We start from the raw sequence: 24159 nt of genomic DNA, 5'->3' as shown, positions 1-24159 counted from the left end.
ACAAATTAAAATTTTGTATTATTTAAAATATGAATGTCTCTGAAGCTATTATTTACGGCAAGAACAAATTACTGACAAAATGCAATAATAAATTCGACTATAAGAATCATTAAAACCATTAATAAAAAACCTTGAAATTATTATTCCACATTTCGAAATTTAAATCATATTAACTACTGTTTTAAGCTGTGGTTTGTTTATGGTGCACATCACTGGCGATTGTTGCCTGGAGTTGCTAGTAGTTAAACTGAATGCACACGGTTTCTTTACAGTGAAGATCGCTAACGTAGATCATTGGATGCAACGCAGACTGCTGGAGGTTGCTTCTGAAGCAAATTCAGGACGCACATGTTCAATAATCGATATCTGAGGCGTTCAGAAGTTAACATGATTAACTCCTTTTCCAAAGATTTTGAGATAGTCAAGGTTAAAGTTAAATACACATAATTAGTTCTGTGATGTAGTCAAGAAGAATATTACATTCCGTGAGCTTTTTACTGAACTATGGAGTTAATCATATTGACCACTGAAAATATGGTCAATTTAATACATTGCCAACTTAGAAACTCTGAAATAACCAAAAGTGGAGTTAATCATGTTGACTTCTGAACGCCTCATTTAGAGAACGCCATGTAGAAATATTGAAAAGTTATGGCAGCAAAACAAATGGGAATTGACAGCAATGTATGCTGATAAAGAAACCACTTCCTGACGATCATCGTCAGCGTTTATAATCGCCGGTGATGTGCGTCTGGTGATGATCGCCATAAACAAACCGTAGTTTTAGATTTAGACTCCAAGTCTGACTCCATATACAGGATTTTCTAAAAATTAAGTAGTTGTTTCACTTATTCATATAATTTGAAACACTTACTTTAAAGCATGGGCAAGAACTGACGATGTCATATCATCTTGCATTTCTGTTTCGCAATCTGCCAAAGATTCTGTTACAACAGCATCTGGCATTTTCCTTGATTTAAGTGATGATGCTTCTCTATCACCTCTTTTCTTGCTTCTAGACATTTCTGGTTTCTGTCTCAAAGATTTCTCTAATGTTGGACGATGTGTATCACAGATTCTTTTGTTAGCTTCTGATGAAGATAACATTGTACTATTATCTTTCATGCTGTCATCACTACAATTTCTTCCACATATGCAGCCAGATGTGTATTCTTCTTTGTGGGTACTGCACTCTTTGTCCATCAGTTTATTGTCAGATATGATGTAAGGGATAAAATGATTTAAGTTCTCCAATGGAGTGACATTGATCTGTAAATAAATTATCGTCATATTTTAAATAACATTTAAGAAAACATTAGTTATCGAAGTAATAACAAGTTAAATCCTTTTAGATCATGGATGAAAAGGGGCTGTGATTTACAGTGCCAGTCTCTTCATACCACTCTCGTTCTGTACCATACAAATCAAAACAACTGAAGGAGACAGAAGCAAAGAGATATAATAGCTTGCCTATTATTGGAGAAAATTCCTTCCAGCACCGGGAATCGAACCAAGGACCTCTCAGCTTTCCGTGCTGAGTGCTCTTTCCATCTGAGCTATGCCGAGATCCGATTCACAGTACCAGCCGAACTTTGTATCATCAAAGGCCAACTACCTGCATTTTAGATGTGATTATGCAGGAGTGCATATATAAATGACTTAATGGTCATTTTCGACAACAGTTTTTGAATCACTGTTTAAAACAAAGGAAAAAAAAAAAAAAAAAGGGGAAAACGAGCGCGAGAGAGAGAGGCGCGCGCGCGCGCGCGCGCACGCACGCACACACACACCCCCCCACCCCCTCTTTCATATCAAAACTTCCCAGTCTGAATAACTAATTATTTAAATTGAATTCAATTTAAACAAAAAATCACGTCAATTTAGATATTGAGGGGGAAGTCTGAAATCATGTTTAATTGCATTTTAGATATCATCCGTCAGCCACTCTCACTTGCGACATATCAGTATTACATGTCAGAAGTGTCAACTATGGTATGATTATCTGGTAGTCTGTTGTATTGTAGGGTAAAAAAATGCATTGCCATAAATCGAAGTCACATTGAGCACCTCCTATGAACAAGTGTTCAGATCTCAGAAAGTATGTGTTGTAGGACTCATGTTTATTAGACATTATTTTCTTGTTTTAATGCATACTAGCACCTCCTAAAATATTGGATACTTTTTTTTAACACACTGTATATACCACATAATGGCATACCAACTGAATATTTATTTATTTATTTATTTATTTATTTATATTTTTTGTTTGGCCTCTAAAGGAGGATCAAAGTTCTATGACTTTCAAATTTATACATAAAAATACAGAGTGATTCACGAAGATTATGCAATACTCTAGGAAGTGATTTCCGACATCATTCTGATGAAAAAAGTTCATAAAAGTCAGTTCATAAGTGTCCCGTTTTCAGCTCGAGAAAATATGGTCACATTAGTTTATATAAACTTTCTTCATCAGAATGATGCCAGAAATCACATCCTAGAGTACTGCACAATCTTCGTGAATCACCATGTATATATATATATATATATATATATATATATATATATATATACATATATATATTTTACCTTTGCTTTGGAAGTAGTGTCGGCTCTCAGAAGTCCAACATCAACTGCCAGGGTTCTTAGATATGACCTCACCAGAGTGACAGGGGTTCGTATCACAGATCAAACAGTGCGCAGAAGACTGCATGAGGTTGGTCTCCATTCCAAAAGGCCAGTGAGAAGCTTGGCACTGGACCAATGGAACCAAGCTTATCGAAGGAACTGGACTCTTCCTCATCAGCCATTTCAGAAAGGAGTAATGTCATGTTTGCTGATAAGACTAGAATTGGTTTGAGAACTAACACCAGACATACAAAAGTATGGAGAACCTCTAGACAACGCTATCAATGTAGGTATGTCCAGGAAATCCATCCATATGCTGGCAGAAGTGTTATGTTATGGGCAAGAATAATGATGGGACAGCGGACCTCTCTAATTCCCATCCAGGGCGAACTGAATGGTCCCCGATACATTCAAGAGGTGCTAGAACCATTGTGTGGCCCTTTAGAATATCTGTTGGAAATCACTTTATCCTAGCAGATGACAGTGCAAGACCTCACCGTCATGGGACAGTGTTTCTGTATCTCCAAAGACATATCACTCAAATGGACTGGCCTGCACAGTCCCCAGACATGAATACAATTGAACAAGCATGGGCCATGCTGAGAGTGGCCATTTGAGAGCATCCCAACCCATCTGACAATCTTACTGGAGCTGCAATAGAGGAGTGGGACCATTTTCCCCTCATTCACAGCAACCATCACAGGGTGGATGTACCAATTACTAAAGACTGCTAGCACTGTGAGATAAAGAGATTTTCAAAGTTTTCTTGTCAGGACTTAAGTGCAGAAGATCATCTTTTTATTTGTATATTTTTTGTATATATTGTTCAAAATGTTTCATTCAGAGAGATTATGCTTTTTTGTTAAATAGTTACTGTAAAATCATCAAAAGGTTGACTGTAAGAATTCAATGTAGTCGTATCCACATTATTCCAAACTTTTGTTGAGGTGTGTATTTCAATTAAAATAAAAAAAAAATAACTTCTACCTGAAATCTACTTTCAAGCAAATCTAAATAATAAATGTAATTTCATCTACAAAATTTAACATTCAAGCAATAACCATCAACCCTTAGAAGCCAGAAGACTTATGCCACTAATGTATGCTAATGCCTAACTCTTAACCAGGGATTCGTATACCTGCATAATCAGATAAATTCGTGTTGGGTTCATCAGCCGAGCGTTTTAAGGCAAACAAGATATGTCCAGCCAGCATATAGTGCCTAAGTTCGCAGGTTCACATCCCGGCCACTGCAGTCAATTGAGCCTGTGGTAAAGGATGGGGAGGGCTCATGTAAAGCAATCGGTATAATGGTACGCATGGAAGGTGACAGGGTTTCAGTTGACTGTAGTTGAAATGATTTTGCTCCTTTTTAAGAAGGGGGGGGGGGAAACCATTACAAAAAAAAAATTATTGTTCTAATCAAGTGCAATGTCCTGAATGTTATATGAAATTAAAGAATATCAACGTATTTTATATATAACATACCATTTATAATATATTATATCATGTCATGACCATAATACTAGCTGGCCACTATAATGGACGCACGGCTCCTAAAGGTTAATAAAGAAACACCTTTGGCACTATTTTGTGTAATGGGTTTGAAATCCTGTGTACCCCAATGCATATACATCATATGAACTCTAAACCACATGCAAAAGTGAGACATTGTGTGGAAAGTTGATATTTCAACTGTGTCAAAAAGCTAACAATTGTGAACCATTAAGCCATAGGTTAGTTGCAGGCATAAGGACAGGATATACCTTGATCTGACCAGCACATCGTCCTGCAAAATCCATGATATTGAACCATCCAGATACCCAGGGCATTCCACACAACAGAACTGTCAGATCCACTGTTGCAAAACCCAGGACAATATCTCTTTGAGGATCCTTCGAAGATCCATCCACACTCTGCCATACTTTGAAGATCAAACGCTTGCCATTCTGTAAAAGTAATACAAAGTTTGCATGCAAAATCAAGTTTAAAGTAATTTGTGTTGATGTACAGTATACTCTGCTATGAGTTTCACTATAAATAATTTTCCTATGTTTATTAAATATCATTGCTGCACCTCCAAAATTCGTTATGTGTATTTAAACAGATTTTTCAGGAGAAAGAAAAAAGCATTACCACTTTCAATTCCCTTGATTTTCGAAGTTAATTTCTCTATATAATTTTAATCATTACATGAAAAATATTTTCTTCTTTCTCCTGAAAAATCTGTTTAAATGCAATCATTGCGGAGTTCGTAGGTGCAGCGACGATATACTATTTTGGCCTCATTAAAAGGAACTTCTTATTATTATATGTACTTTAAATAAGAAACAATTATAGTAAACCTTCTTTCATATGTTTTGCACTTTCGCATTATTCACACATTCCTGTTTTTTCTGAAGTCCCAGCAAAATTATATATTTTCCATATTAATTTATTTAGGGTATATACGTTTTTCGTTTATTCATTTTTTACACTTATAAGATCGTATTTTAAGTCCCAGAAACTTCATTTATACATTCTAAATCTATTTGCTTTTAATTAGGTTTGTCATGAAAATGTAAGAACCCAAACAGTTATCAGCTTATCACAATTTCAAGACATGGTTACACCTCCTTAGGAGCAAACAAAAGCAAGCGTTTTTTTTTTTTTTTTTTTTTTTTTTTTTTTTTTTTTTTTTTTTTGTAAAATAATCACGTTATTAAATGAATATCACAGAAAACAAGATATGTAATGTTCATTAATTCAGTTTCGTAAAATTTTCTGGATTAGAGTTTGAAGTGCAATATATGAGCCAGCTTTGACTCTAAGCAGCTATAATTTCCTACAAATAATTTTACATTCTTCAAGAATACATGTTATAAATTTGAGTACTGCATCATGGACTCAAAGATGGCTTAAACATGAAGTTACGAATTTCTCTGATGAAATTTTACTAAACTGACTTAATTCATTCTTTCCATATAGTCTTCAAATGCTATTTAAAATGTTATTAAATGCCATTCCAGTTATACATTTTTCTCACTTAAGCCGCCACTGTTGCCACCACCACCACCATCATTATCTGTGCATTTCGAACTGGCAACTCAATGTCAAGCAATGGACTGCATTTGTCACGTGTGCTTACCCCAATCCTGGGCCATTCTCAACTAAAGTCAGCTGGGATAGCCGGAATTACCAGTGCTTCAGTTCAGCGACTTGTGCATGGTTTGTACTTTTGTATGTTTATACGTGACCTTGATATGCTAGTTCCAAACGCACAGATAACACTGAGAAAGCTTGAATGAAATTAGTTCATGTCAGCTGCTGCCTCACATCACAAAGTATCAATTCCTTTCTAATTCTGGATGGATTATAGTTTCAGTCGTCTCACTGAACTACTCAATCAAATGGTTAATTTTTTTCTAATGCACATCAATCATCCATTTGAAGCCAGGTCTATAGACCAACTTACTGACACAGTTATTGCCCACAGTGCGCCATAGAAGGCTGATCTACATTACAAGAGATTTATTGAGATGCCATAGGAGAACTGGAGCTCCTAAAGAAAATCCCTGTGTTACCTGGACCATGGGCTTGCCCAACATCTATATATATAATTTGAACTGGTAATGGAAATTACGGGAAAATGGCTGAACAGATTTTAATGAATGACCCATCATTTTGAAGCTTGGCATCCAAGGATTTTCAGAAATATAGTAACTTTCAGTGAAGCGTTAGATTTCCTACATAATTTTCCTATTTTCCAAAATCCATCTTTCGTCAGTTTTGAGAACTAATTGCATTTTAGAATAAAACAAAACACACACTACAATAAACAATAGGCTATTACACGAAGGCCATGACCTGCAGGATTGCTGACATATTCAGAGTTCAAATTCAATTGGTTATTAAAAACTTCAAGACTTACTAAAAATAATTTACAGGTCTGATTCTGCGGTGTGCAATTTTTGGAGTAGAATTGTGTATTGGATATTAAAATCTACAAAACTTGAGGTGGTTTGATGACATTATTACCATTAGAAATTAAATATTATTATAGTTAATGCCATGATGTGACTACTTTTCCATTAATTATACATATTAATGCTATATTGATGATATAAAAGTGAAACGTTTTGGGGTTATATAAGGAGATGTAGAAAATATCTTAAATTAGATCTTCATTTCTATAATTTAGTAAGTGGCGGCTATTTTATATATATATATATATATATATATATATATATATAACTACAAAACTTGCATAAGATAATACTGTTATTAAAAATCAAATATTTTTATAGTTATTAATCAAGGAGTTGGATCTTTTTCATATAATTAATGGTGATGTGGTGTAGATACTTATATGCGTCATTCTTTTCAGTATTGGCTTGAGAGAGCGCAAAAATTACAGTTCCTAAGGAAAGACAAAAAGGTATTACTGATAAAGAGGCCTACAAAATTTTGTAGTCTCCCGATCATTTCAGCAAGATCTCTTAGCAGGATAAAATGATTTTACCCTCAACATTTCAAGCTCTACATGCAGCAGCAGCTATACCACGATGTTGTGTCTATTGTTCGAAAACATAGCAAACATAACTTTTTTTTAACTTTCACCTACAATCCACAATGACTGAAATAGCTATTGCTTTACTCCCACATGAAAAACCCACTGATCGTCCTGACATTGTTACTTGCGTTTTCGCACTGAAACTCGAAAACTGAAGGTGGATAGGTTCAAGAAAAAGTATTTGGCATAAAAAACCATTCAGAGGGAGTATGTTTCAGTATTATGAAACCAAATATCCTTCAAAATGTCTGGTATGTTTCACTGAAAATAAATCTGAAAAATTTTTATTTGAACATCTAATGAACTTAGTTTGCAACATTTGCTGCACAAGCCACTAGTAAGTTATAAATTGAAGGTATGTCAGAGATCGAATCCAGGTCCACAGGTTTATAAGTACAGCACTCCAGCCACAACACCACTGTAACAGCTAAATGGTTAATTATCGATACTTACGTTTGTGAGAAGATCTGATGGTAACCACGTATCACAATGCCAGTGCCATACAGGATTGACAGTCTGCGGAACAAGTGGAGTGAATACTCTCACATCAGTTTCATTGCTACTGGAACAACATTGTTTCAGCAGGAATGTCACGTAAGTACTCGGTTCAAATTCAGCCTCTGTGTCACTTTCATTCTTCTTCTGCTGTTTGAAACACTGGAGATGCATGGCTCTCTCTATTTCCACATGAACATGGAAGTAATTTTCAGTGTCTGCAGACCTTAATGGAACTGGCTCTTCTAGCAAATGCCCGGACTTCAAGACTTTATCAGACACAGTCATTACATTGTCTTTAGTCAAACTACTAATCTCTTGTTCAGACTCTTCGTTTGCATGTGAATTAGTTTCTGCTTCTGAACTATTAATTTTTAGATCTGAACTTTGTTGCGAAAATTGAACAGATTTTTCTTTAGTCCTTAGCTTACTATGTAAAAGATTAGAACTATCTCCATTACTGGCATCTCGGTTTAACATTTCATTGACCCTATTACAATCTTTACAAGTGTCATCAAATGTGGGATCAGTAGGCAAGTTTTCTCTCGTACTTTTATTAAATGTGGAAGAACTCTGTAAAGGCAATGATCCACAATCAGCTAAATCTAGTATAAGTAAATCTGTTTGTGATTCTTGATGCTTTCTGTGGTACCCAGTTTGACTTGTAGGATGGAATGCATTGAACCTATCATTAAGTACCTCGTGGCTATCCATTTCAGAGTCAAAATGTTCATTACTATTTTCAAATACTTGTAACTGCGTCATTTGTTGATCTATATTACTTTGAGAACCACTATTTTCTCCTTGGATAATATTAGAATCTTCATTTATAAATGGCAAATTATTTTGTTCCGTGATCTTATTTGTATGTGTAACATGTGGTACTGAATCATGATTCTGCACACTCATGTCCTTGCATGCACCATTTATTTCAGGTTGACATCTTTGAGGAAATTGTCGAACATGTCCAAGTGAATTCCCATTGTTTTTTGTGCCTTCATCCTTTCTTTGTTGAATCAGTTCTAAATTTAATATTGATGACTGATAAGATGATGTTACTTGAACGCCATTTACATGCATAGGTACCTTTCCAACATATGCGTCTTTTTGAATTCTACTCCTTGGCTGTATATACAAATCTTGTGCACCATTTACATTCCCTGAGATATTTCTAGGACGGCCATTTTTATTTCCATTTAATACTGTTGATTCTTGCACACTATTTGTAACTGTATTTCTAACAGGTTCATGACTGCCTAAAGTAAACATACTATCTGCATACAAATCATAATCTTGCTGTTGTATTATCAGTGACTGACCATTTCCTCTAAGAGATCCTCTTGCTACACCACTGTTAGGCCTAATGTGTCTCATCTGACTTTCACACACGTTATGATTTTCTATAAATATGTCACTATTGTTCAACACTGAGCACAAGGAAGGTTCAGTTGACGTAATTTGTCCTTCAGCCATTTTTGAAGTACCAGGACGAATGTCACTACCATATTGCATGCGACACTCAGAATCCTGGCACTGTGATGGTGTTAAGATTGTTTCCTTAAGACCTCGAGATACTTCCAGTAATTGTACTTGGTCCTCTGTACCGAGAGCAAGTACCACCTGGATCTGACCACAAGGCATCTGAGTTATTGGGTTCATAACTGTAACCCATCCATCAATAGCAATGACAGGATACTGAAACAAAAAAGACAAATTTTATTACATTCGTACATCAATTCAGTAGATACCTATTATTGGAGAAAAATTCGTTCTGGCACCAGGAACCGAACCCAGGACCTCTCAGCTATGCGCACTGAGTGCTCTTTCCATCTGAGCTATCCCGAGAACCTGGAACGAATTTTTCTCCAATAATAGGTATTTTACATGTTAACTTCATATAGTCATGATTATTTATTCACTAGAACAGTGAGGCCTCATATATGAATATTATGTCAACAGTACATATTCAAAAACTGTTGGAAAAGGGGGGGGGAATCATTTAAATATGTGTTCCTGCATACATGACTTATATGCCTAAAATGCAGGTAGTAAGTCATTGAAGATCAAAGGAGGAGAGTTCGGCCGGCACTGTGAATCAGGTTCTCGGCATAGCTCAGATGGAAAGAGCGCTCAGCGCACATAGCTCAGAGGTCCTAGGTTTGGTTTCTGGTTCTGAAACGAATTTTTCTCCAGTAATAGGTATCTAACAAAAGTAACAAATAAGGCAACGAGGGGAGATTCCTTACTAGACATATTTCTTATAAGATCTTCAGAAATAGCCGCGGGTATTGAAATGATTCCAGGTATTAGTGACCACGAGTGGTAATTCTTGAAATAGCCTATTATGGAATGCTAAGTACAAGCAAAGCAGAACAAAGATCAAAAATATCTTGCAATATAACAAAGCGGAAAGAGAAGGTTTCCAAAATTATCTTAGAGAAAATTACCTATTATGGGTATTAAAGGGCAGTAGTGTAGAAGAATGCTGGTGGAGTTCAAGCAGATTATATTAACAGGAATACAGAAATTTATCCCGGTTAAACGTTTATCAAACAATCCCAATCTGGAATATTATAAAAAATACATACAGAAACTGAAAAGAAACCTTGTCTTCGAAGAAGTAGGTAGGTGACACATTAATTATACATCAGTGTAAATAAATTGCATATCAATTTAGGTTAATGCTTGAATATGTATTTTATTCCATGGATGTTTTCGCATTCAGCCATGACACCACAAGTGGCACTCAGAGCAACAACCGGAAGTCGTCAAAAATGGTTTTCATACTTACAACTTATCTACATTAATTCCTGTTTTCTTACAAATTTCCACTCCAATAAATTAATTTAGAAAGAGTACAGGTATAATAAGATATTTAGTAATTTCCTCATAGCACATAGTGATGTGTGACACTAATAGTTTGTTACTTTTAAGTAAATAAATAAAAGTTGATTTTATTTATTTACTTACAACACTGTGTTGTGAGTTTAACTTATAAGGCCTACCAGCAACATCAGTAAGGTTGTTAAAAAACACGATCGGCCAAAAACCCTGTGAACAATAGTTTGTGTATCTGATCTGTGCTCTATGAATCTGAGCATGCGCATCTGAGACATGGAATATTCAAACAACCCATTACTTTTTTTCTGATACTATATATCCAAATAAAACAGGCATATTTCTAAACATCCAATGTCTACTAATAGGTTCGTTCCAACAAGCGGTTCATGCATCAGTCCATGTACGGTTCCTGTACCATCTTATGCGCATGCATTAGTTGAGCATCTGCTATGGGATTGAAACTGGACTGGAAGCTGTTGGAACGCTTTGCGGATCGCTATATACTAAATCCAGAGATGCTAGAACTGTGATCATCTTTGCTAAAAACGGGGTGCTTAATTTATTATCATCGTTTCGCAGCTAATTCTAATTGCAGAAAATAGAATTTCGATCATTTTCTATAAAAAGATGACAAAAAATATGGAAGGCAAGAATTCTGCTAATTCATTGTCGTGTACTGGGGGATTCTCATCTAAAAATAGTTCCTTTTTTTAATTATTAATTTATGTACGTTATTTATTATACTTTTAATCAAAGCTGTATGTTGAAATTGTAATTAACTATTTAAATACCCAAATAATTTCCATTCCCTTTCTTTTTGGCGAAAATTTAAATTAAATCTCTAGTTTTATTATTCGTCTGCACTGTCACTTTTCATCTTAACCTCACTGATGCGAACAGTCGATCATGTCTTTCTTCAGTATCCAGGAGACGTTGGTGAGCTTCTGCGCATGCACGTCTCGCGTACTCTTCCGTACATGCCTCAATTCACTGACTACTTCTGACCGTTCCGAACCCATGTCAAAAAATTTATTGGAACGCCCGACTGCAGTACATGTTTCCGGTTCAGGACTGGTTCGGATTGTGTTGGAACACTTTTTCTGTACTGTGCATGCTCACGATAGTTACAGACGGTTCCTGACTGTTGTTGGAACGACCCAAACTATTTATCAAACAATTAGCATAAGGAAAAACTTGCAGAGGAGTTTTAAATTTCTATTGATTTTATCTTTACCAATCATCATCTACCAAAATACTATCTGCTTTTATTTTAACACATTGCATAGTGACTCACTACAGACTGGATTTTTGGCGATTTTTCAGGACATGGATTATAAACAAATATGGGATACTCAAATGTGTTATACATATTATGAAAAATTACCAACCTTGGACAACAAAAGCTGAGCAACAACCTCTGGATCTCTATATGCAACATAGAACTTGTTTAGAGGAAGTTTTGCATACCCTATCAGAGTATCACAGTTAGAAGAAACTTTCCTCTCCCACAGTTCTGTAATGAGGAAATTGTCGTGGCTACGTTCCAGAAGATCTGCTGACAACAGCACTGGAATTAACTGAGAAAATAATCATAATCAATATTCGAACACTTGCTTTATTTACAGCTTCTGTAAATAAAACTCCAAAATGTCATCCCTTTTTATTGTTTTATTTTCTCAAGATCACTCATAATATTTTTAAGATGATCGATTCTAAAGAGCAAACATTCAGTTATATCAAAGAAAAAAAATAAATAATAACAAATAAACTTCCAATATACTTGCAACTGTCTTAATTAAGAGACATGATGGTTTTATTACTCAGAAGCGCCTCTGTCCATAACTACAAACATTTATGTTATTAACGTACTGCTTCAATTGCTGTAATTATATGTACATTTCCCTCTAAATGTTTGTTCTCTACACTGTATCATGTAGGTAAATACATTTTATGTGGGTTGGTACGAAAGTAATACTTCCTACTTTTTTTTTTTTTTAATTCAAACCTGGCAATCCATAATGTCGCAATTTTCATTTAGTGACCACGAGATGTCTTTAGTTTCATCATACACAGCAACAATGTGATATGTCCAGGAAAGTTGTTGTTGTTTTCTAATGCCAGGCATTTGACAGTAAAGTCATTTGACCTCTTGCACTCCAATATTATTCAAAGATATTATCATGGTCAGCATAGATTTTGAGGTGTTCCGAATCCATTTCTTGGTTTCAGTTGCACAATGGGCAGTTAGGGGACTGATATATTCCAATTCTATGCAGGTGTTTGGCCATACAGTCATGGCTTGTTGCCAGTCTAAATGCAGCTACAGACGATTTTCGTGGTAAATCAGGAATTAACTGTGGATTATGATGCAGAGAGTTCCATTTTTCCCCTTGGGATTGTGTTATCAAATTTTGTTTGTTGAAATCTAAGTATGTAGATTTAATAAATCTTTTCACAGAGTAATATGCAGATTTAGTAACAGGTCTGTAAGTAGCAGTACTGCCCTTCTTTGCTAAAGCATCCGCATTCTCGTTTCCCAGGATTCCACAATGGAATGGTATCCATTGGAATACAATTCATTTATTGAGTGATATTAATTGAGAGAGCATTTTAGTTATTTCGGCTATTTGAGGTGAAGGTGTGTGTCTGGAGACTATTGATAGAATAGCTGGTTTGGAGTCTGACAAAATAACTGCATTCTTAAATTTACTGATGTGGCATAGAAGATTCCTGAGACTTTCATTTATTGCAATGATTTCTCCATCAAAACTTGTTGTTCCATATCCAAGAGATCTATAAAGTGAGAAGAGACAGCATGTAACACCTGCACCAGCACCTCGTTCCCTGGAGATCAAGGATCTGTCGGTGTATAAATGAAGCCAGTTTTGTGGAGGGTACCTATTATTAATTGTCTCTAAACACAATTGTTTCATTATTTCAGTGTTTACTTCTGATTTCAGTATTTCTTCTGTTAAATTTAGATTATATTCTATATTTAATAGAGTTAAAAGGTTTGGTTTAATTTGTAAGTTTTCTTTTAAATTCGGGATATTGATTTTCTGTTTTAATTCTTGAGCCATGGATATGAAACTTTTTTGAGTTTTCCATCTACAGAGAGGACTGTATGAATGCCAATTGTTTTCTGGTAATCTGACAAGTTTTTCATATTGGATCAGTGCTTTGTCTTCTGTCATTTTGATGCTGTTAATATTAGTGAGGAGTCTCACAGAATCTATTGGAGTTGTTTTAATTCCACCAGTAATGAGCCTGAAAGCTTGGTTTTGAACATACAGTAGCGTGCAAATTTATTCCGAACACGACATATTTTTACATTTTCTGTCATTGTTGGTCTCACAGCTGCTCATACCACTTTAATTGACATCTGTAGTACGTGTAATTCCATTGTTGAAGGTCTGTCATTATTTTTTTTATAATATGTGACATTTTGCCTGTCGTTTTGTACTTGTAAGCATTTCAGTTGTGTTGAAGACTTAATACTGCAATCCTGTCTACATTCTGTCGTCTTCACAAATGGATACAACTCCACGAAAACGGTCTAAAATTATAACATTAGCAGAGCATTCTTCTATGACACAGAGGCAAATTGCTGCAGAATGTCACATCGGTTTGGCTACTGTTAATTCGATCATAAAACGATACAGGGAGACTGGATCCATCACACCCCAGAAAAAAGGAAACTGTGGCCAGAAAAGGAAGACTTCACCTGCAGATGATCGTTTAATTGTCAGGAAAAGTAAATTAAATCCTAGACTAACTGCTGTCGACTTAACCCGCGAGTTAATGGCTACCATTGAAGCGAATATTCATGTCACAACAGTGCGGCGTAGGCTTTTGGAAGCTGGACGAAGGGCTCGTAAGCCTATTAAGAAGCAACTGCTAACCCCTGTTATGTGCAAAAAACGCTTAATGTGGGCAAAATTACATCAACACTGGACAGTGAATGACTGGAAGAATGTACTTTTTTCCGATGAGTCTCATTTCGAGGTCCACGGCCACCATGTTTCTTACGTACGGAAAGGATCTGAAAAAGTAACAGCAGCTCATCTCCAACAAGGACCCAAATACCGCCCTAAAGTAATGTTTTGGGGTTGTTTTACACATGAAGGGCCTGGAGCATTAATACCTATCAAGGGAATGATGAATTCTGACAAATATATTCACTTATTGGAAACCAGAATCGTACCCCAGCCGCAAAAATCATTTCCAGATGGCAGAGGTGTGTTCCAACAAGACCTGGCATCATGCCATATGTCTCGAAAAACTACAGAATTTTTCAACAAGAAGAATATTCAGGTACTCCCCTGGCCAGGCAATTCACCCGACATCAACCCCATTGAGAACTTGTGGTCAATTTGCAAAAGAAGAATGCAAAAAATGGATTGTTCTACAAAGGAGATGATTTCTGCCTTCATTGGTGTATGGTTTCGCGATGCAGAAATGAAGAATATTTGTGGGAAAATAGTGGAATCCACGCCAAATCGTCTCAGAGCTGTTATTAGGAACAAGGGAGGCCACATAGATTACTGAGGTATGTCTTAGATCCTTTTTTTTTCTCCCGTTTGAGTGTTTTTGCATAAGTAATTACGTTGTTCAGATTAATTTGCACGCTACTGCATTCTATTTCGTTTATGAAAGGTGAAGTAATTAACATTTCTCCGCAGTATGTCAGCACTGGTTGTATAAAACATTTTGTATGTAGTGTTCAAAGTATTTCTAGAGCATTCCCATTTCTTTCCTGCTAGTCTTTTCAGAAGGGAGAATCTTTCACGAGCTTTTTCAGAAATGTATTTCAAATGGTTGCTCCAATGTTCATGAAAATAAAACGATAGCTGCTCAAAATGGTGGATGTTTCCAATATCCATAACCAAACAAAGTGTTGTGATTGAATTACTGACTGTGGAGAAAATTAATCCAATTGAGATCCATACTCGTCTATGAAATAGGTATTATAACAGTACTGTAGAGTGTAGACATCAGTACAGTTAGATGTTGGGTGAGACACTTCAAGAGAAATGTATATACTGTAGTTGATAAGTCTCAAAGCAGCCAGCCAGCAATGCAGTGACAGAATGCGAAGAGAGTCAAATCGACTCACTCATCAAAGAACAACTCACAACAAGTGAACTATGACATTTAGTATGTAGGCATCGAAAATCCAACTTTGATAGCCATCATTAAGGAGTTTGGTTACAGAAAGATTTACTGTCGTGGGTACCAAAAATGCAGATGCTGAGCAAAAACAGGACCAGAAAGACATCTATTCAGAGATTCTGAAGCAATACGTAAATGAGGAAGATATTTTTCTGTCACACATCGTTATAGGAGACAAATCTTAGATACATCATTATGAGCTGAAACAAAGTGTTCGTGATGATCTTCAGACTTGTAATAAGGATTTTTACTGAGATGGAATACATTGCCTTGTTCACAGATGGCGTAGGTGCGTACAAAATAACGAAGACTTCATACAAAAATAACAGGATGTTTAGGAAAGATGTGGAAATACTTCACTTAAATGTCATAAGACTAGCAATTAAGGTTTCTGAGGAAAAAATCAGGAGGAAAAACTTTCGTACCAATGTAATAGTATTGACCAAGGGTTACGAAAAAGTTAACAATATATAATAAAACAATCAAAGGGACAGAATACGGGTTGGCATATCAATTTTATACAGCAAAATTCAGTTTGATTTCATACCTTCAAATGATTGTATTATTTTATGAATTTCACCCCTTCCCTCCAGTGTTGCCATACCTACTGATTTAGCAGGAGATTTCCTGTTTTTCCATTGAATCTACTGCTCTACTGATTTTTTTGTCAAAAGTCCGAATTTCTCCTGCCTTTTTTTGGCATGCTGCAGTCACCTAGTTCTATGCCCGGATTTTCAACTCATTACTTTAGCATGCATTCCTATATTATGTCACCATGTCTTACTTTTTAATCTTATACACAAGTCAATGTTTTCATTTTTCTCCCTGCTCATAATGCGTTGCCACAATGATGCTTACAAGAAGCAAGGAGTTGCCTCTCGCCTAGAGTCCAGCGGCGGATTGTGATATCAGCACACAGCAGATATTGTTTTATACACATGGCTCAGAGTTATGGGTCTCTCCAATCCCCTTTATAGTCTAAGCATAATTAAAGAATGACAGAGAACAAATGTTTCAAACCTTACCAGGAAAAGATCATACCCCCTGCGCTCTCTCTCTCTCTCTCTCTCTCCCTCCCTCTCTCTCTAAAAAAATCTTCATGCAACGTAAGCATGTGATAACTGTCGTCAATTTGCAAAAGAAGACATGTCGAAAATAGCAAAGTGTTGGAAAATCGCAAAAACTATAAGTTAAATTAAAATGTTCATATATTTTTTTCTAATCAGATCACTATGGATTGGTAAATACATTCAGGATCCATGAACATTTTAATATTTTAAGTCTGTTATGATTTTTTTGTTTCAATTTTCCAACACTTCGTTATTTTGGACGTGTCCCCTATTGCAAATCGACGACAGAATTAAGTTATTTCATTATTGTTTTGGGGACTCGGGGAACAGAGGAGGAACGAAACTTATTCAGTAGTGAAGTTTGTTTCTGATTGTGTGCACGTGAAACAGTGAAAGTGTGAAGTGTAGGTAAGGCATTTTTGTGTTACATATCTTGCATAGTGATCTTTCAAAATGAGTGAAAGTGTCCCAGCAAGAAAGAAAAGTAAAATATTCTCAGAATATTATAAATCAGAGTGGGAAAATGATGAACAGTTAGTTTAAAGGATAGTTATGTAAAAGCAAGAAAGGGGATAATTTTTCGTCTGTTATAGTAGCAGCTAATGCAGTACTGCATTTAATATCACCTTTAAAATAAATCTCGTTCTATCGAAAATCTTTTGTGAATACACGAAAAATTCCTGATTAATACATTTTAATGCGAAACATTGTCAATAAGACATTACTGTGTAAAAACAATATTGCATGACTTAGTTACGTACACTGAGTAGAGATGACAGTAATTATATTTAGCAAAATTGTTCCATTTCATTGGTTAGGGATGTGCTATATAGTAATACAACAGTATCATCTTTCTTACAGTACAGTGTATTTTAATTAATATTATAATACAAAGAGGAAATCCATGTTTAATTAATCTACTGCAATCTCCTGTTTTTTTTTTCGATAATATTCTCCTGAGTTTCGTGAGTAGGTCGTGGCAACACTGCTTCCCTCCTCTTCCACAATTTGTACAGTGCCCCTAAAGGTTAGACTCAAAAACAGTTATATTACCGGTTGTTCTGTATGGTTGTGAAACATGTACTCTCACTGTGAGAGGAGAGGAACAGAGGCTAAAGGTGTTTTTTAGAATAATATGCTTAGGAAAATATTTGGGGCTAAGAGGGATGAAGTTACAGGAGAATGGAGAAAGTTATACAAAGCAGAACTGCACGCACTATATTCTTTACCTGATATAATTAGGAACATTAAATTCAAACGTTTGAGATGGACAGGACATGTAGCATATGTGGACGAATCCAGATATGCATATAGTGTGTTAGTTGGGAAGCTAGAGGGGAAAAAGACTTTTAGGGAAGCAGAGACGTAGATGGGAGGACAATACTAAAATGGATTTGAGGGAGGTGGGATATGATGGCAGGGACTGGATTAATCTTGCTCAAGATAGGAACTGATGGTGGGCTTATGTAAGAGCAGCAATGCACCTCCAGGTTCTCTGAAAATTATTTGTAAGTAAGTAAATACACAAAAAAATTGTCGAACTGTTTCGAAACATCAAAGTCATAAGCCTGTTCGATTTGATGTAGAATGCCTCATGTAAGAACACTGAAAAATAAGTACAAACAGTACAAGAATTGTTATGTAGTGTACTGTAATTCAGTAATGTAGTGATTTTAATTTTATTCGATATAGTAGTGATAACTGTCCAAATAAAATATTAAAATCTAGATGATCTTTAGAATCATATGGCTGTTACTTTTTAATTGTTAATTCTCCCGCATCTCTTTGTGCTTTCTGGCTGTGCTAACTGACGGCATTACATGTCAACATTGTGATGATGAAATGTGTGTTCAGGTTTCTGCCCAGTGACAGTTCTGATATATTTTATTGAACATTTTGAAGAATAGTTAATTTATAAGTTTATAACCCAGCACACTTGCAATCACACTTGCATTCATACAAATTTTCAGACTTTAGACAAGCAGGACATGTTAACTGAAAAAAAATGTTTTACAATACCTGATGAAAGTTGTAATGAGGGTTTCCAGTGTCCCAACAGATGTCACTAGTGATTATGTCATCTTTCCAAAATGCCCGACAGAGTAGATAAGAATTTACAGTCTCAAAATCTCGACCATCTGATATATGCAATAAACTATGAAGAAGAACTGGCTGTAAAATCAAACATTATTATTATAAATTAATGTTCCAGTAACAGCACAAACAAAAGTGATGCTCAACACAGTGAAGTAAAGAAGTATGTACCTTATTTGATTCAGAATCAGATGTTGAACTACACACATCTTGTGAATGAGGCCTTGGATGCTCAGTCTTGTGAACTGTTTGTCTCTTATTTACTTTACTGCTCAACTTTTTTGTACTATTCTGTACTCTGTGGGAAGCATCAGTTGTAGATAATGCTTTCTGTGCCACGGACACTGCCACACGTTTCACACTGGCACCATTATTAGGTTCATTTATATCTTCGGCTTTAACATAACAGTAAGGCTTTAGTAGTGACAGAAAATTGTGGCCAAAATGTTTTCCTTCTAATCCCAAATCTACTGAAACTTTCAAAACTCCTTCACATAACTGATGTTCAGGAATTGTTGCCATGCAAAAAAACTCTATATGTTCACAACAGCCGAGTGTTTCAGATTTCAAAATTTTAGCCAGTTTGAATTCTGCTTCACCAATCTGAAGAGGAATCTTCTGATGCAATTGGCGAGAATATATTCTGAACATAATGTTAACATTATTTAGAAGACTGTATAGTGGAGTCTTCGTAATAGGTAACATGTGTATTGAAGTCTGTTCAAAATAAATCTCTGTGAAAAGAAAAGTAAAAATTAAACAACATTCCCACAATATTAGAGCTGATTCGTACTTTATTATGCTTAAGTATTTAAATGTGTATCTTATGTTACAAAGAACAATATATATATATATATATATATATATATATATATATATATATATATATATATATATGTACAGTGAAACCTCTCATTTACGGACATTGAAGGGACGTAACAATCTGTCCGCATCTGGGAAGTGTCTTTTATTGGGAGGAAGGCTCCCCAGTCTAACAAAAAATTTATAATATCCATTATATATCCCAGGGCTTGTAGCATGTATGGGCGAATCCATAAATGCATATAGTGTCAGTTGAGAGGCCAGAGGGAAAAAGACCTTTGGGGAGATCCGAGACGTAGATGGGAGGATAATATAAAAAATGAATTTGAGGGAGGTGGATATGATGGTAGAGACTGGATTAATCTTGCACAGGACAGGGACCGATAGCGGGCTTGTTTTAAGGCGGCAATGAACCTCTGTGTTCCTTAAAAGCCCATAAGTAAGTAAACTATAGTATATCCCTTCATGCTTTAAATAAAATTTTATGAATTTGTTTATACACCCACTTCCAGCAAAACAAGGGGTAGCCGGCTCGGCTAGCAATAGCCTACAAGACCTTTGTACACCATGTACATGTTAGTCTTCTTTCATGTTAAGAAATTTCACCCACTTCCAGCTAACTGTATTGTCTTCTTCCATGTTAAGGAATTTTTGTGCAGTCCTCAAAACCAAATTTTCCATTTTTGTAACACAGTGGGTCTTGAAATCCAAGTTCTGTCCTTAGTCAGGAGGTAAAGCAAGCTTTAGAACTGTCAAACAGCTGTCCATGTCAGTGTCTGATAGTGTCAGGAAACAAGAGTTGAATTTATCATTATTTCTATATTATTTCAGTTAGGACATAAAAATTGGTCCATATATGAGGAGCGTCTGTATCTTGGGGGGTGTCCGTAAGAAGAACTTTCACTGTATAGCAATAGTTTCATGATAATATGTTAACCTCTAGTTGCATGTTATAGTTATAATCATATATCTTACTGTAATTTAAACAAGTTCTGTAGTAGTGATGAAATAAATAAATATTTAAGTCTAGATAATGAGATTAAATTCAGGGCACCCATATTATTTCCTTACTGCTAAGCGTCACTCTCACAGCTGTGTTACGAGTTCCCTAATGCATCTCGTGTACAATGGTTGAGATCAAAGTCTGGGATAATAAGGTAACACAGGACAAACATAAAGCAATTGACTCGCCCAGTTCCTATGGAAGGAAGTTACATTTCCTACTTAATCTGAGAGTCAGTATGAGTGAGAATTCCTTTTGTGTAATTGTAAATTATGTTTTATTAAATAACGCTTGCAACTGCTGAGGTTGTATCAGCGTCGCCAGTGTACACTTAAATGCCATCAACCTTAGCCGGAATCGAACCCGCAACCTTGGGAACAGAAGGCCAGCACTCTATCATCCAGGTCGACTTCTTTTGTGGTGAATGTGTGATTGAAATGGTTATTTCTCAGTTTACTACATAACAGCAATCTTTTTGCTTCTCATGTACTCACTATTTCTGCCCAAAAAGTGCACAGACAGTTTTGCATTAAATTTTTCAGGTGTCAAAGTCTTAGCTATCCTACAGAGAATAATCTTTGTTAGAAAATTCAGACAGTCTGTGCATGAACGAAACAAAAAGCACATAAGATCACATGCATTGAACCACATGACTGCATGATGATAGTTTACAGCACAATAATTTTATTGCAGACAATGAAAGTGCCATTTAAAAGTAAGAAAACACAGGCACACTATAAATTCTTCTTCACATATTAAGTACAGGAATACAGAAAATATATTTACAGATAATTTATTTATTTATTTTACTTTTGATGTATTTATATATGTTTGAACTGCAAAGTCACATCACGACAGTCTGCTGGGAATAGTACATTGGATTTTCATTTTTCTACCAGTTTACATACAAGTGGTGTTTATCTAATGGCCATATATTCCTAATTTTCTTCCTATGACCATGCTCTTCGTCTTAATTGCATTTATCTTCATTCTATACTGCTCACAGCTGTCATTTAGCTCCAGTAACATATCCTTTAGTATCATTTCCTCTAATGAGTTATAATATTACAAATAACGAACACTGTCTTGTTATGTTATTGCAATATTTTGGTATTTATGGTACCTTAATTAATTTAAGCACTTCTGTTTAATAATGTGTAGCCTGCCGAAGTGGTATGCAACATGAAAATGGGTCACAGTCTTGCTATCTATCTGCAATATACAGAACCCAAATCACTCAAAAAAAAAAAAAAAAAACACACACACACGCACGCACGCACGCACGCACTCTCTCTCTCTCTCTCTCTCTCTCTCTCTCTCTCTCTCTCTCTTCTGTTTAATATGTTGTGAAGTTCAGGCCTGTCTTTGGACAGTTGACTAAACAACAAGCATAATTAATTTTTTTTTTCATCTCAACCATTAGCCACAAGCAAACATATCGTCGCTTAAGGTTGTAAATTTAAAAATTTTCGAAACTAAGTTTCTGGTACCGTTTAATTCATCTAAGTAATGCACATCTACCTTCAAAGTCTCGTAAATCACATTTTAATATTAATTGCAGAGAAGAAAAATTTCAATACCATGTAAGCCAGGAATTAACGGTGACAAAATAGTAATATGCGTTACAAGAGCAGTATGGTGAAGTTTTCATGTTCGAGGAAAAGTTTGAAAAAGAGAAACGTAGTTGAGTTTTTTTAATTTCCGAGAATTGAAAGAAAACATACCGCTCGTGTATCGTACATTATTTTGTGCCAAGATCGTTTGTTACATACCTTAAAGAGGAATTTCTAATTAGTTGCAATGAAATCTCCATCTTGGTTTCTGTTCAATGACGGCAAATTTGCAAAACAAAAACATCTATCTTCAACATTGTTGCTTTAAAATGTTTTCTGTGTTTACTATACTCCAGCAGGCCGTGATATAAGTCTGTCTTTTTTTTCCCCCAGTCTATGATGAGTCTGGAATCTTGTTGATTTTTTCATGGCTTCCTTAATGTTACTTGCATCACGAATGCAGTAACTTTAGTGGAGTTGTAGAGTTTACTTAATTTTTGCAAATATTTAAAAACTATAATTAACAGTGCAATTTAGGTGAAATTGCAGTGGTAAGTTTCCAATTTATAATTATTACTATATTGAACGTCTCTAAAAATATGTTAAAAGCCTAAAGCAGTAAAATCAATATGTCACTTAAGCGGTAAGAAGAGGGAAATTGTTATGTGTGTTAGGTTGGGAATACTGAATGTGGAATTTTAGACTTTCCACGGATTGGTTTTGTGCAGAAACCAAGCAAATACACATGATCTCGCACAAAACAATTTTTTCATTTTCCTGTAAAATTTTGATTTTGAGGGATATGAGCATTTGCACCTTAAGCAATAATATATTGTAAGTCTCGCTTTCTTCTGTAATCACTTGACCTTCACTTTCTATATTTTCTCCTTACTTAAAAAAATCTACTTACCTGGACCAATTTGCTTATTGGAGCAGAATCTTTTTACAGTATTATGCCATGGCTTACTGTTTTTCTTGATTTGCTTTTTCTTTCCTTTCACAGATGGATCAAGTTGATATGGCAGTTCATATTCCACAAAATAGGCAGTGCTACATCTCTTGGGAACTTCATGTAGCAAATGAACTGTACTGCCTTTCATCTGTGACTGTATATGACTTTGGTTTTTGGTACCTATCTTATTCAGATATAAGCTATGGATTGTAATTCGAAGGCTGTTAATGTATTGCATTATTAAGTCATCATGATAAATAGGAGCTGCAAATGAAACAAAAGGTATAACCGGAAATTATATATTAAAAAAATTACTTATTTCCTTACAACTGAAGGAATAAATGTAGTAAAAGAGGATGATAAAATTATCATATTATTACACTTTTAACTTTTACTGTACTAGTAAAAATCAAGCATGTTGTAGCAAATTTGCAAATTAAATAGGGAGAAAAGGGGTGACATTCATAATTTTTTACAACAGTTCAAATTTTCATCATAATACTTGAAAAGTTTCAAACATAGTTTTTTTTTTTTCATGATTATACATATATAGCTATTAAACACTTGTACCTGGCTGTAAAGACTCTGCACCATCTTTTATACTGGCAGCATTTTGAATATCATGCTCCTCTCCATTTCTGCTTTTCCTAGCCTTTGCTCCTGAAAATTGACATGAGGACTCCTCTTCAGCTTCCATCTTCCTGATTCTGCTTTCAGCCTCATGTTGATCCTTCACAAATTTCTCATCCATGGCCAGATCTTCAGCCATTTCCAACAAACTAGCAACTGGTGATAAGTTCTTTAATCTTGCCACAACATCATCTTCATCTTGAGGAGTCATACTCTTACCTATGGGATATAAAAATATTTAGATGATTCACTTCAGCATATTTTTGCACATAATGAAATTAATATTGTATATATCAAGGGAGGTGACTCAGTGGTAAAAAAATAGACTTGCATTCAGGAGGTCCCAGGTTC

At 35.4% G+C, this 24159-nt stretch overlaps 1 protein-coding gene across 5 annotated transcripts in view; it reads right to left on the bottom strand.

Annotated features, from left to right (window-relative positions):
- The window catches only part of LOC138696539 (C2 domain-containing protein 3), a 43848-nt gene that overhangs the window by 8234 nt on the left and 11455 nt on the right, over positions 1–24159 (bottom strand). For 4 of the 5 annotated variants that reach the window (XM_069821633.1, XM_069821630.1, XM_069821629.1 and 1 more), the window contains 8 exons: positions 23749–24027; positions 23137–23442; positions 19020–19582; positions 18774–18926; positions 11901–12089; positions 7630–9366; positions 4391–4573; positions 875–1269 (listed from right to left, as the gene is read on the bottom strand). In XM_069821633.1, the coding sequence (XP_069677734.1) occupies positions 875–1269; positions 4391–4573; positions 7630–9366; positions 11901–12089; positions 18774–18926; positions 19020–19582; positions 23137–23442; positions 23749–24019 (3797 nt within the window). In that variant the 5' untranslated portion in view covers positions 24020–24027. The remainder of the gene's footprint in view (positions 1–874; positions 1270–4390; positions 4574–7629; positions 9367–11900; positions 12090–18773; positions 18927–19019; positions 19583–23136; positions 23443–23748; positions 24028–24159) is intronic. The other variant, XM_069821631.1, reaches the window with a different exon arrangement.

Source organism: Periplaneta americana, chromosome 3, assembly GCF_040183065.1.
Source record: "Periplaneta americana isolate PAMFEO1 chromosome 3, P.americana_PAMFEO1_priV1, whole genome shotgun sequence".
Lineage (NCBI taxonomy): Eukaryota > Metazoa > Arthropoda > Insecta > Blattodea > Blattidae > Periplaneta > Periplaneta americana.
The sequence above is the reverse complement of the archived record's forward strand: the minus strand, read 5'-3'. Positions and strand labels throughout refer to the sequence as shown.